Below are 12,618 nucleotides of genomic sequence, written 5' to 3' on the forward strand. Positions count from 1 at the left end.
TTTAGAGATAATATCACCCCTTTACATGGATTTTTCTCTGTTACTCTTCCTTTCTAGTGTTTTCTGAGATATGATTCAGAAGGAAAACTGTTAACATGACTTTCTTTTATTTTGTTGTATTGTCTTGAATTTGTCATAGGAGGATGAGGGCAAAAGAGCAGAAGAAAACTGTAGTTTAACTGCGCAGTGTCGTTGGTGTTGGTAGAATGAGAAGTGATAGTCACAGTATTCCATTGCACATTGCATATTTTCTGGCTTTATCCATTTTCATTAACAATTATCGTTGCTTGAAACACAGCACTTTGACAGTGGGGAATGTATTTACCTCAGACTTCGTTAAGATTGCATTCTAGAATCATGGCAGATAAAGCAATATTCTTGAAATACTTAAAATCTCTGATTTTAACTAGAGATGATGTAATTTCCTTAAGAATAGTCAGATGGCTTTTGAGGTGCTGTAGTTTAGGTTTAAGTATTTGTACGTAGGATGTGGGGGCTTTGGGGTAAATGATTCTTTTCTTCTGATAAAGTAAAATGTATGTATTCCTTCAGTTTGTATGACTGATGGAACATGTGCTAAATGTAATCCAATTAATTTTATGGATGCATATTTTGTCATCCAAAATTGCACTTATTTGCAATAGCTGCACTAGTTAAATGTAGCAGAGCATGATAAATGGTGTTCCTCTATTTTCTTTATGTAGTTGGTTCATTCAAAATAAATTTAAAAAAAAAAAAGGCTTTATGGACCAATTTCAGCCTTTCAGTAAATTGGAAAATAATTGTAGCATCTCCAGGGGTGACACTGCTTATAATACTTGCTTTAAGCAATGTCTTACAGCAGCTAACTTTCTATAGAATGATACATAAACAGAATACTAGAGTGTCTGTCTTGCTGCCATACCTCAGAAAGCATTTTGCTTGCAATATTTTCTCAAGAAAAACCTATTATTTACAAAAAAACACTTTTGTATTTCTTAGGGAATTACTATGATGTGGTAAAGAATAATACTTTAACAGAGAAATGCTTTATTATTTTGAGAATTCAATTTCAGATACTATTTGTCCTTGCTTGCTTCTTTTGGCTGCAATGTACGATTATTCTGTCTTACCAGATAACAGAAGTGTTGTACAAGGATGAACGTTATTGCCTGACGCCTGCAGTAGGACCAACTGGTAGAGTTTCAATTTCTGTGATTGTAACTTATCCACAAATCCGTTCTTCTGTGTAATGATGGGTTTGAGGGATTACAACAGTAAACACTGATTGCTTCTTTTTGAAAGTGAAATTTGAAAACATGTTGGGTAAAATCCTGATTCGAATAATCAGAGCATATTTTGCGAGATCCATAAGATCTTTTTTTAGAGGCAAATCTTGCGGATAGTGATTTATTTTTCTAAATTTATGGACCAAAAGAGATTTAGAATGGACACAGGATCAGTGCTTAAATACTTTAAAAAAAAAAAAAGAGAAAAGGTGGCAGTCTTTCAACTTAGTTTCACCTTTACCAGCCCTTCTGATTTCATGAAAGCAAATAGTACTTAACATCCCAAATCTTCTAGTTTGAAATAAGTATATCATTTTATATAATCTGGGTTTTTTTTAAAAAAGGATGGGGGGGTTCCCCTCGTGTCAAGGCCAGAGGGACAAGGGCATTTGGCGAAAGCTAACCTTTGAGGAGACAATAATTGATGCTGTTCCTGTTCTTGGCAACAAGACCCCGTGTATTTCTACACTATCATAGATAATAAACTTAGTACTATTGCTAAAATCTGTTAATCTTGATTTTCATTGGCTAATTGGCAGCTTGTTCAGTATTAGCTGACCTAATGTTTAAAACATTTTTTATGTCCTTAACATTAATATTTCTATACTAAGTGTGGCTTAGTAATGGAATATAATTCATACAATGTACAGAATAAATATGCAAAGCATTAGAAATCTGTTCCTTCTTTTGAGCAATGACAAAATATTTGTGGCAACTATTTGGGTAGCGGGCAGGAAAGGGGGGGAAGGCCTTGGGCAGTACCACTTCTGTCACACAGTAGTGGAAAAAATAGATTGAAGTAAGATTCTGTACTGAAAAGCTGTCACTAGGTCTGAAAATAATTAATATTCCTTTCACTCACCAGTTAGATATGTGCTCCCAAACCACATAATCTCTATGCCTCAGTGATCATTGTTGCCATTCCAGAGCCTCTCATCAGGGTGACATCTCACACCAAAATGATTTCTTATAAATTAATCTTGATAACATGACAGTCTCAGTAATTTTAGTGGAATGCTTTCTCTTGTTTTTTTCCACAGAAGCTGTTGGCTATTTTCTTTATCACTTGATTGACAGCATGAGTGACTCAGAGGTACAGGCCAAGGAGGAGCGTTTGAGACAATACTTCCATCAGCTGAAGAAGATGGTACCATTTCATTTTTTGCTACATAATGCCTGTCCTGCCTGACATGTATCTATTAGATTTGAAATTGCTGCTTTTAAGTACAACCAGACCACTTCTCAATGACATGCAGGAGCTGGAGACTTGAATTACGTCTGAGATAATTTCTGTTAGACAAATTTCAGTTTGGTTGTGTTTCAAAACTCATATAATTTTTTCCCCACCTCTTGGTACAGAATATAGTTATCCCTACAACCCACTACAGCGGCATTTGCAGACTGCTGGACTCCTCTCAAGTTCCTGAATTAATTAAGGTCTGTGGTTCTATAGCAATTATTTTGAATCTAAAAAAACTATACTCTATAACTGTATTCTCCTTTGCAAAATAAATATTGTTATGCAGTGATCATGTGTAAGCCTTTTAACCTTTCCAAGATTTTTCACTGTAGAAGCTGTTTTCATTTCATATGTGAAAAGGATACATTTAATAAGTGCTTTTTCAAGTCAGTGTATTAATGCTGTAGAATACAGGTTTTTTTTTTTTTACATTGCAATTATGTAATTAATTTTAACATTTTTAGCATAATATGCTTAAGGATTGAACTTTTTTTAGGGGAAATTTGTGATATCTTTGTCTTGCTACGTTTTAGGATGCAAGATTACTGTCTCATAAAAAAATCCTGTCTACAGACAACATTCCAGAAGTAAGTAAATTCCCAGATAGCCATGCTTGTTCTTACTGTAATAACAATGTTTGGATATGGGTTTTTAGATGAAGTGTAATCACTAGCTTTCAGATCATGGTAGTATATTAGCGTTATTTAAATCTACCATTTGAAGTTCAGAGGTTACTTTCCAGAGTAGGAGTAGAGGCTATCCAGATTTTCATATAGACCTGATACTTGACCTTGGAGTTGGATGAGGCTTCATGCCTCAGTTTCCCTGTCTAGTATATATATTTTTGAAAGTTCTAGTTAGTTAACAGTGATGGTGTGAGGCTTAATTCATGCTTGTAAATTACAGTGATCCACTTGAGTGGCAGGAACCATATAAATCCATACTGCTTCTAATGGTGGAGTGTCAAGCCTTTACATCTCTGATCTGAGCAGAGTGGAGATGGAAAGAGAAACAAGCTTCTATTCCCTGCTTCCCTGAACACAAAGAACCGAGTACGAGAGAAATAGTAATGTTGACCTTTGTAGATATGCTACTTCACGGGTTTTTTTACTGCATTCTGAGTCAAATCTTCAATTAGTATGTGCTGTTTAAACAGATAAAAGCACCTTAAATGATTAAAAAATTTCTTAAGAGTATGAAAGAAGAGGATTATTTTGTCTGTCTTTTATTAAAGTGATCCGACAAGTTGTTCAGGGAATGGTGTTTTTGCAATTGACATTCTTTCTATTACTTCCATTTAGAGTGCTAAACCTGACGTGTCTGCTTTGGAGAAGAAACTAGAAAAGCAGAAAGCTGAAAACCAGCCTATTACAGATGTCTTGAAACAACTCATACATGCTCTTTGTGAAGAAGAGGTATCTTAAGCAATGCAGAGATAATTGGAAACACATAGCTATATTTTTAAAGGGACATAAATGACTGTATTATGGAAAGACATAGTTAAGCAAAGACAAGTGCAGTGCTTCAGGTTTCATGGTTTGATGCTTATAAATCAAACATAAGTGCAAAAAGCAATTAAATCAAAAGGTTAACTAATTTCAGCAACACCTTGAATGGCATGTTTTGGGGTTGCTGAAGTTTGTTTACAATAATCTGCAAAGTGAATGATAGTAACAGCTGTGATAGGTTTATCATACATGCCAAATGTCCTTTCAAGCCATGGCTCCGGTCTCTTATATCTAGATTGTCAAGCAACTGATACATGCACTAGTCATTTGCAATTCAAATATTACTAGGTTGTTAATGCAGGATTGAAATTCCATTTTCCTGCAGGAGGAAAGCTCTTCTGAGATAAAGGGTCTCTTGCCTTCATTCGGCAGGCGTCCAGCTGTAGTTTACATTCATTTAGTGTGTGTCTGTAATTTGTGGGGTATCACCACACTTTTATTCAGTTTCTCGTTCAGTATGATCCTGCCTATAAAGCTGTATATATAGGAACAGTAACAGTCGTGCAGATGATAGCACAATATTCTGTGTTCCTAAGAATACAATTTAGAAAGAGTGATTCTCAACTGTCTCTACAATTTTGCTTGTGAAATAAGACTAGAAGCAAACACCTATTGTAAGTTCAGAGTGGTGAAATATATGAATAGGAAAGTAGGAAAAAAAAACAAGCTTCCTATGGGATCATTAAGTAGTTTCTTACTCTTTAGAAAGTAGTTTTGTTATCTGTTTGGCAATGTGCCAGGTGGAAGTTGTTATAAATTCCAAATAAATAAGAACTGGTTTAAAATGTGGGTCAGTCATTTTATATTATCTGTCTGGATTTAAAAAAAAAAAAAAAAAGTCTGAGATTAAAACATACTAGAAATACAAAGCAAGATATTTATAAATCTATCAAGAGAATCTAAAAGGTATTTTAGAAAAATATTAATTTTTGCAAAATAACTTTCACTCTTAGCATTTGTTTTCGTTAAAGCACTGTTTTCAAATGTGATCTTGTGCTGCTAAAAGCACTAAAGCAGCCATGTAACTGCACACTGAACATAGAAGAATCATAATGTCATACTGACTTTTCCTCTAGTTCACATCTTTGCTTTGTTCCTTTTTTAGAATATGCAAAAAGCCCTTGAAGTGAAAGCCAAATACGAACCGGACATGGTTGTCGGTGGCTATGCAGCCTTAATAAATTTGTGCTGTCGACATGATAATGTAGAAGAGGCAATGAACCTGAAAGAAAAAGTGTAAGTACACCGGCACTGAAACATGTCACAGAGATTTATGCTGATACACAGACCTTGTTGAATTAAGTAGGTTGAGTATTAACCCCCTCATCCATTTTTAATTAGTTCTCCCCACCAATGTATGTGCATTTAAAAGAGTCATGGGTGTGGTTTTTTGAAACAAAAAATTTACTTTGTATAATTGAACATCAGAAACGGCTACTTTGTATGGTCAGTAATTATTATTTTATTCTTTTTTAAGGCAAATTGCTATGTAGGATCTGGTTTGGTTTTATTTTAAATGTACCTAGTACCTATATTGAAGCTTGGCTGAATTTAGGGGGAAAAAAAGTACCTGCATTGTGTCTTAGAAAGCATCTAGAATGTGTTTAAAATGCACTGCACCTATATTGCCTTTAGAATAGCAGTGTGTGACGTTATTTTAAAACTGTCAATAAACATTCTATTTAAAATTTTTCATCTTCAGAGCTTTGTATCTTGGCCATAAAAATTAGCTCCCAGCTAAATCGTACTATGTGTATGAGGTATCCCAGAGCAAATTCTTCATATTTCTATTTGCTCCTTTCCCTTTTTCCCTTAAAAGCCTCCTTCCACTGATGCTGCAGTGGATATAGAACAAGTTTTGTGTTACTTTTCTCCCTATCGTATTCACTCACAAAGTCTTTTCTCCGAGTTTACAGTAGGTTAGCAATCAGGTGCTCATTAAACCTTGCTGGTCTTTGAAATTATACGAAATGATTGTGCTATGAATATCAAGAAATTTGCCACTCTGCAAATAATGGTAGTGTATTGGTTTTGACTGGCCTGCTACTCTGGCACAGCCTATGTGAAGTAAAATTGAGTCTTCTAGTGGAGCTTCACTGCAGTAGCATGTTTTTACTGATCTGCCTGGCATGTAGCATAGTATTGCTAAGAAGTGACTCTTTGAACTGTTGCAAAGAAAAACAACAGTGAATGAATGAATTTTAAAACTTCCAGAAAAAAGAAAGCAAACACATAGAAGAAACTTCAAAGTGGTAGCTTTTAACTTGTTACTATAGGTAAATAGCCTCTTCACAGCAAAGAATACAGCCCTGCCTGAGTATACTGGTGAACTGAGTTTTCTTCCCAGGCTTCTGGGAAATACCCTGTTTCATGCAATAACTACCAAATAATTAAGCCTTTTTCTTTTTTTTCTTTTAAAATACAACTTTTGGGTTTTGGGGGTGGGAAGGTGTGTGGATAGTATTTTTAAATCATGTTGTAATGGTGTATCTTTTAAAGTCGTATTGGATTTTCCCCTTAACACTTCTGTAAATTTTAGCTCACAGTGCTATTGTTTTGTTATGTAGTTTTGAAAATAAATCTTTAAGCTGAATCCATGAAACCTGAACTTCTGTTAATACAATTCTTAATGTCTTAATTTCTAGCTTCCCTAAGAATTCACCTGTTGCTCTCGACGCTCAAAAGTACATAGCGCTGGTAGAAGTCTTAGGAAAGCATGGTAGACTAGAAGGTAATCCATTTGCTTTCATTGTGTGTTTCTGCTATGTAATAAAGGTATCTTGCCTGAGGAATAAAAATGTGAGTTGATATTAATGGTATATCATGTCCTGAAAAGTGCTTGAACATTTTGCATACAAATTTGCATGTGAATTCAACCAGAGATGCTTGGACAGTGCAGGCCATTAGTTTTAATGGATTGGCAAGCTTGTCATTTACATTTGCACAGCTCAGTGCTTTTTGCATTTCTGCAGCTAGTTTTTATTAGCATTGCTGTTTGGATTGAGTTTGAAGATCATGACTTATGGCACAAATTGCGTATGTGCCTAGACTAATGGCTTTGTTTTTGCTTAAGAAGGTCTGAAGGCTGAACATAAAACCTATAAACATAACCTTCTCATAAGAGCCAAGTACTGCAAAAAATCATTTAACTTTTTATAAGGTATATATTTTTCTGTTAGTATTCTTTTATGTGTTTGTTACTGAATTCAGAGTCAGATCTGTCAAACTGCCTGGAAATTTTGGCTTTTAATGAGTGTTCTGCAAACTGCCTATTTTGTATTTCTAGGTGTTTGCATTAAGCTGTTAGCTCTTTAATTTCTGTAATTTAGTCTAATATAATTCTGTAATTTACATGATTTGGTTGATCTTTAGAAGAACTGTAGGCTGTCATGTATTTTAAAAGGTGATTCTGAACATTGAGTTCTATGATTTTGTAGAAGTCTTAACACCATAAAAACGTGGTCCAAGCCTAGACACAAAAGGTTGTATTTTTATATAAAAAAACTAAACAATAAAATTAAAAATCAAATGTCTTTTTTTTTTTTTCCCCTTGTAAGATCTTTCTTTGAAATTTGTTTTGGCTTCATATTAAGCTTACTGTTAGAAAATAATAAACAAAGCTGAGATCTTCAAAATCCTAATAAATCAGATTGTGACTACCTCTACATTAAAGCAGCTTCAAAAGATTAGCTTGCTTATAAGAACATAAATGTCCTCAGAAAATAAAACAGTTCGTAAATGTAGCCAAATGTAAAGTGGTCAAAACATTCCGTCTGTGCAATAATTAAGAGCATTATAAAAATGCACTTATTCCATATACCAAAATGTTTATTTCTGCCTTACTAATGAAGCTTAATGAACCTAATGTTTTAACATGCAGTCTGTTAGAAAGCTTTCATTGGCTCTCCTTGGCTAATTAGTATCGACACAGCAAACAGGCCCTATCGGTATCAGACCATTAGTCTGGCTGTATATACAGTGTAAACATATCTTTATTATCTGGCCTCGTGACAAGCCATCTGCTGAAGAAACAATGGAGTGATTTAGCAGATGTTAGCATCGAACGATAAAAGCATCCATTTAGTAGAATCTTGCAGCTATAGGGCAGACTGTACAGGGTTACGTGGTGCAGAGTGGGCACACAGTTCCTATCTATAATTTGTAGTCAAAGTTGCAGCAAAATGATAAAACCATGCTATTGTGGATTTATAATTGTAGTCTCGTTTAGAAATGCAAGTAGTAATTAACTTGAAATCGGCATTATACGCCAGAATTTGCATTCCTGCTGGGTTTGAAATGCTGTTTTAATAGCAGTTTGTTTTCCCTACATGAAATTACCTAAGGGTCTTTTGTGTTGTTTCATTGTAGATGCTATTAACATTCTAACGGAGATGAAAGAGAAGGATGTTCCTATCTCAGACAGAACAGTTGCATCTTTTTTCCGCATCCTTAATGCCGCTGCCATGCGAGGTGAAGTTGAAACAGTGAATCGATTACATGAGACCATTGTGAACCTGGGGCTGGCAGAGACTGCTGCCCTTCATTCCCCTCTGATTACAGTTCACCTTGAAAAGTAAGCTATGGTTGGGCTTCAGATGAAACAAGTTATGTATTTGTGTTATATGACCTGTGTGTGCTATGCACAGCTGCACATACATGTTTGAAAGTGCTTCTGCAAGTAAAAATGAAATCACATGCATGCACATAAGGTACTGAAGTGATTTAGGAATAGTAACAAATGAATATGTTTTAGATAAGTATTTTCATCAGTTATACATCGCATCATGGCCCTGGGAGCAACAGCTGTTTTATGTACACATCAGAAATGAAGTGGCTATATATTGGAATATTCTTATAATAGTTGGTTCTAAAGTCTGTCTGACAAGGTAGCTATTCAGAGCATGGTGTAGCCTCAGCTCTTGTGGCTAAGTGGCATGTGTTTTCCCGTCAAAACAACATCATTTTGTGCCATCTAGTACATCTCAGGTGAGTAGAAGGGCAGTTGTCAAACACTGAAATATTTTTAATTCACATAACTCAAATAATTTGATGCTACTGCCATGCTACTGAATTTAAAATTCGGAGAGAGTACTGTTTTATTTGGTTTTGGGTTTTTTTTTTTCCATATATAGTTTTCATACCCTTTAATAGAGAGAAGGAAGTTCATACATTCATTCTGTCAGGAAGTAATTCCATGTGTCATGTTCCTTTGCGTAAATTTTCATTATGAGGTGTAAGATACTTGAACGAATGTACGTATGAAGTACATAACAATTTCTTACTAAAACTGAGCCAAGAGTCCCTTTTCACTTCCTTTACCATATGTACAATCCTTCTGGTTTTTTTTCTTATGTTATTTGTGTAGTTGCTGGATTTTAATCTCTTGCAGCCAGAGTGATTGATCAGTTTCTTGGAGTTCAATTCACATATGAGATGTTGTTGGCTTAAATATGATGCCTATGAAATAAATGATTTTTTTTTTTTTATAGTATTATGTAGGTTAACCTCAAAGATGCATGTTTCTGCACATTTCTGTTAACATGTGGAGTTTTTGAGTTCTTATGAGTATTTTGGGTATGCAGGGTCTGGATAATGTTTTCTTTATTCAAAATTCTTGTTAAAAAAATGTAACTTGATATATGCGTGTACATTCTCTTCTAAAATTGTATTTTAGTGTAGCGGTCCACAATTAAGAATACAGTGTGTATCTCTGCAGTCAAAGACACTGCCTTGGTTGCATCACAAGACAAGCAGATGTTTATGAAAGTAATTTAACTGCAATCATATGTAACTAATGTGTCGGAAAAATATCTGATATGCTTTGCAGTGTGCAGTGAGAGCAGCTGCATTTTACATAATTGCTTTATGCATGTTGACATGCAAGTTGTACATCGTGCTACTTGGGTTCTTTTCACTTGAGAAGTAGTATATAATGTAAATAAATATGTGATCATATGTGGATACAGAGGGACAGTAAAGAGTCTTATTTTAGTGTGATTCCACAGCCTTTGGATTATAAACGTGTGGTAAAACTTTTAAGGATTTTTTTAGGTTTTGGGGTTTTTTTGTAAGGATTTAGGGACTTTTTATGAGACTAGATTTTTAAAGGAAAAAATAATTCCATACTCTGGAATTGTATTGGCTAAAAGTTGTTGGTACTCAGTTGTTTAGCTTACTATATTTCGTATCTATAAATATAATACAAAGTAAGCTCATTTCCTATGTTTTTTTTTTGGGGGGGGGAGGACCTTATTGGTGCAGAGACTTGCTTCCTCTCCAGTGTTAGAACAGAAGGGGGAAGCTTTTTCCGCATAATTTGCTTGGGAGGAATAACTAGATTTGACTTTGGTGTTGTGTGCGTGTGTGTGTATTTGTGTGTGTCTTGAAGATGCTAAGAGTTTCTGAAAGTTAGGAGTGACTGAAATAAGTGTTAGTAATTTCTTTCAGAAGTAGTGCTTACTATTTGCCATCGTAGAGCTCAAGTATCATACTGAAATGCTGTCATGCCTCAGGTGCAGGTCATGCCTCATCGCATGCCTCTCAAATTAGACCCGGGATACATTAAAATGTTCCACAGCAGTGATTATGCTGGTGTTTTGTGTTCTTAGTTTATTTCAGACTTTTTAATTGCTTGGGAAAGAATCTGTGATTTGCTTTTGAGGATTTCAGCAACTGTAGGTGTAAAATGTTTTTTATCTGCCTCTTTTTTTGTGTATTGAGTACTGGATACTCTGAAATTCTTGTTGAGTCCTATTGCTTATTAAAAGTGACAGTTGGCAGCAGAGCATGGAAAACAAAAAAAAATGTTTATGATGAACAGTGTAACTTGACAAAAGCCAACAAAATCTAATGTCCTAGTAGAATGGGCATTTTGTCTTTAGTATTTTGAGAAGTGTTTAACTGAAATAAGTAGAGAAAGAACTCATAATACCTTGGGTTTTTTTACCCTAAGTGAATTTAAGGGGGGCTACCCGCTGCCTTTAATTGCATGATATTTATTTATGACTTTGAACAGTTTCTCAGGGTGTTGAAGTCGCATTAAAAATTGAGACAGTCCACGTGTGGAATCTTGCTCTGTCATTCAAGGTGATCAACCTGCCTTGGACAGTACGATAAAAATCTTAGTTTCTAAAAGCTGCAAGGATGTGAAAAGCTTGTACTTTTTCTTAAAACATGGCTGGGTATTTGAACTGGGTCTTCCAACTTCTAATAATTGGAAACAGTTGTGTTACCTATACCACATAAAAAGTCTTACAATTTTGATGATGGTAGTTTTGGCTTTTGCCTTCTGTACCCACTGTCACAGGAAAACATGAGCCAGTTTACAAAACTGAAGAGCTTTGTGAAGCTAAACTGCTCCTGTGCTATATGATACTTTGGTAATACCTATCACAGGATGATAAATGAATGAATACAGTAACTACTGATGATTTCTTTTTTTGCTTTCTTCAAGAAAGCTGCACAAGTCAACTTTCATACAATGCAAAATAGGAATATGTGTCTTAAAAACTTGATATGGTTCCTGTATGTTCATTAACAGAAGTTTGCTTCTTCTCTTCTTTAATACCATCTCAGAGAAAAGAAACAAACCAAAACATTTTCAAGTTGTGAAATAGAGAACTGATAAATTTCAGAGTGCTCTTAAGCAAAGAAAATTTGCAGGTAAACTGTGAAAACATTGTTACAAACTGTAAGAATAAAACATTTTGTAGTTTTAAGTCAGTGAATGCAAGCAGTTAATAGCTGTATATTAAACAATGAAAAAGCTATAGCTCAGTTGTGTCTCTTAAAAAATGCTCAGTGAATTTTAGTACAGCATTGTCCAGTAAAGCATTGTGTGCTGGTTTGTGATTAACCTGACAAACTCATTTAGCTTCTCATATACTAGACACGATACATCCTGAGTGTAGTGCCTTGATAGTTTTTCTCCTGTTGTTTTCACGGGGTTAAATTCACCTATAATTTCGTTTGAGATGATTTTGTAGCACGTACGAGTTAATTGACTTTTGAATTTACTTTTTAAAATAGGCACCTTTTAAAATTAGGTGATACCGGGGTGGGGGGTGTGGGGGGGGAATCTCTAGTGGGAAGAAGTTTTTTTTTCCTAATTTTAGTGGCTTTATTTCAGATATTTGCATTAAAACTCTTTACGTGTTGCAGTGAAATTAGGAATGTTTGCCTCTCTTACTCCATTATTGCAATTAGGAATTTAGCATCATCAGTGCCAAAGGACAAAAGTGTCTCATTTGCCCTATGGGGACAGGACAGTGATAAGATGATTTTTCGTCAAGGATCATTGGGTCGTAATTAAGTTACATTCATGGCTATTGCTTTTTGAAGGATGATTGGTAAATGACAGGCTTCATGTGCTTGGTACGGACAGTGTTCACTAGGGTTTTTTCTCCCTCTGTCAGAAAATCCTGTTGAGTCTGATAATGTAAATGTGGCATTTTATTCTGAACAAAAGAGCAGGGAAATGAGCTATCTTGTCTAATCATTCAGTTGTTTAACACCGACTTCCAGTTTAGACTCAATTGGCTGGAAAGCACTTGACATGTGAAGTTAGTGCTGTTCGGAACGCATGTTTGAGTAAATTTTAAAG

General features: G+C 35.0%; 1 protein-coding gene across 2 annotated transcripts in view; it reads left to right on the plus strand.

Moving 5' to 3' along the window:
- The window catches only part of LRPPRC (leucine rich pentatricopeptide repeat containing), a 90,458-nt gene that overhangs the window by 34,601 nt on the left and 43,239 nt on the right, over nt 1-12,618 (plus strand). For both annotated transcript variants that reach the window (XM_065679514.1, XM_065679515.1), the window contains exons 16-23: nt 1,116-1,176; nt 2,309-2,415; nt 2,628-2,705; nt 3,042-3,095; nt 3,810-3,923; nt 5,122-5,252; nt 6,662-6,747; nt 8,385-8,589. In XM_065679514.1, coding sequence (XP_065535586.1) covers nt 1,116-1,176; nt 2,309-2,415; nt 2,628-2,705; nt 3,042-3,095; nt 3,810-3,923; nt 5,122-5,252; nt 6,662-6,747; nt 8,385-8,589 — 836 coding nt within the window. The remainder of the gene's footprint in view (nt 1-1,115; nt 1,177-2,308; nt 2,416-2,627; nt 2,706-3,041; nt 3,096-3,809; nt 3,924-5,121; nt 5,253-6,661; nt 6,748-8,384; nt 8,590-12,618) is intronic.

The sequence above is a fragment of the Lathamus discolor genome, chromosome 5 (assembly GCF_037157495.1).
Source record: "Lathamus discolor isolate bLatDis1 chromosome 5, bLatDis1.hap1, whole genome shotgun sequence".
NCBI classification, from domain to species: domain Eukaryota; kingdom Metazoa; phylum Chordata; class Aves; order Psittaciformes; family Psittacidae; genus Lathamus; species Lathamus discolor.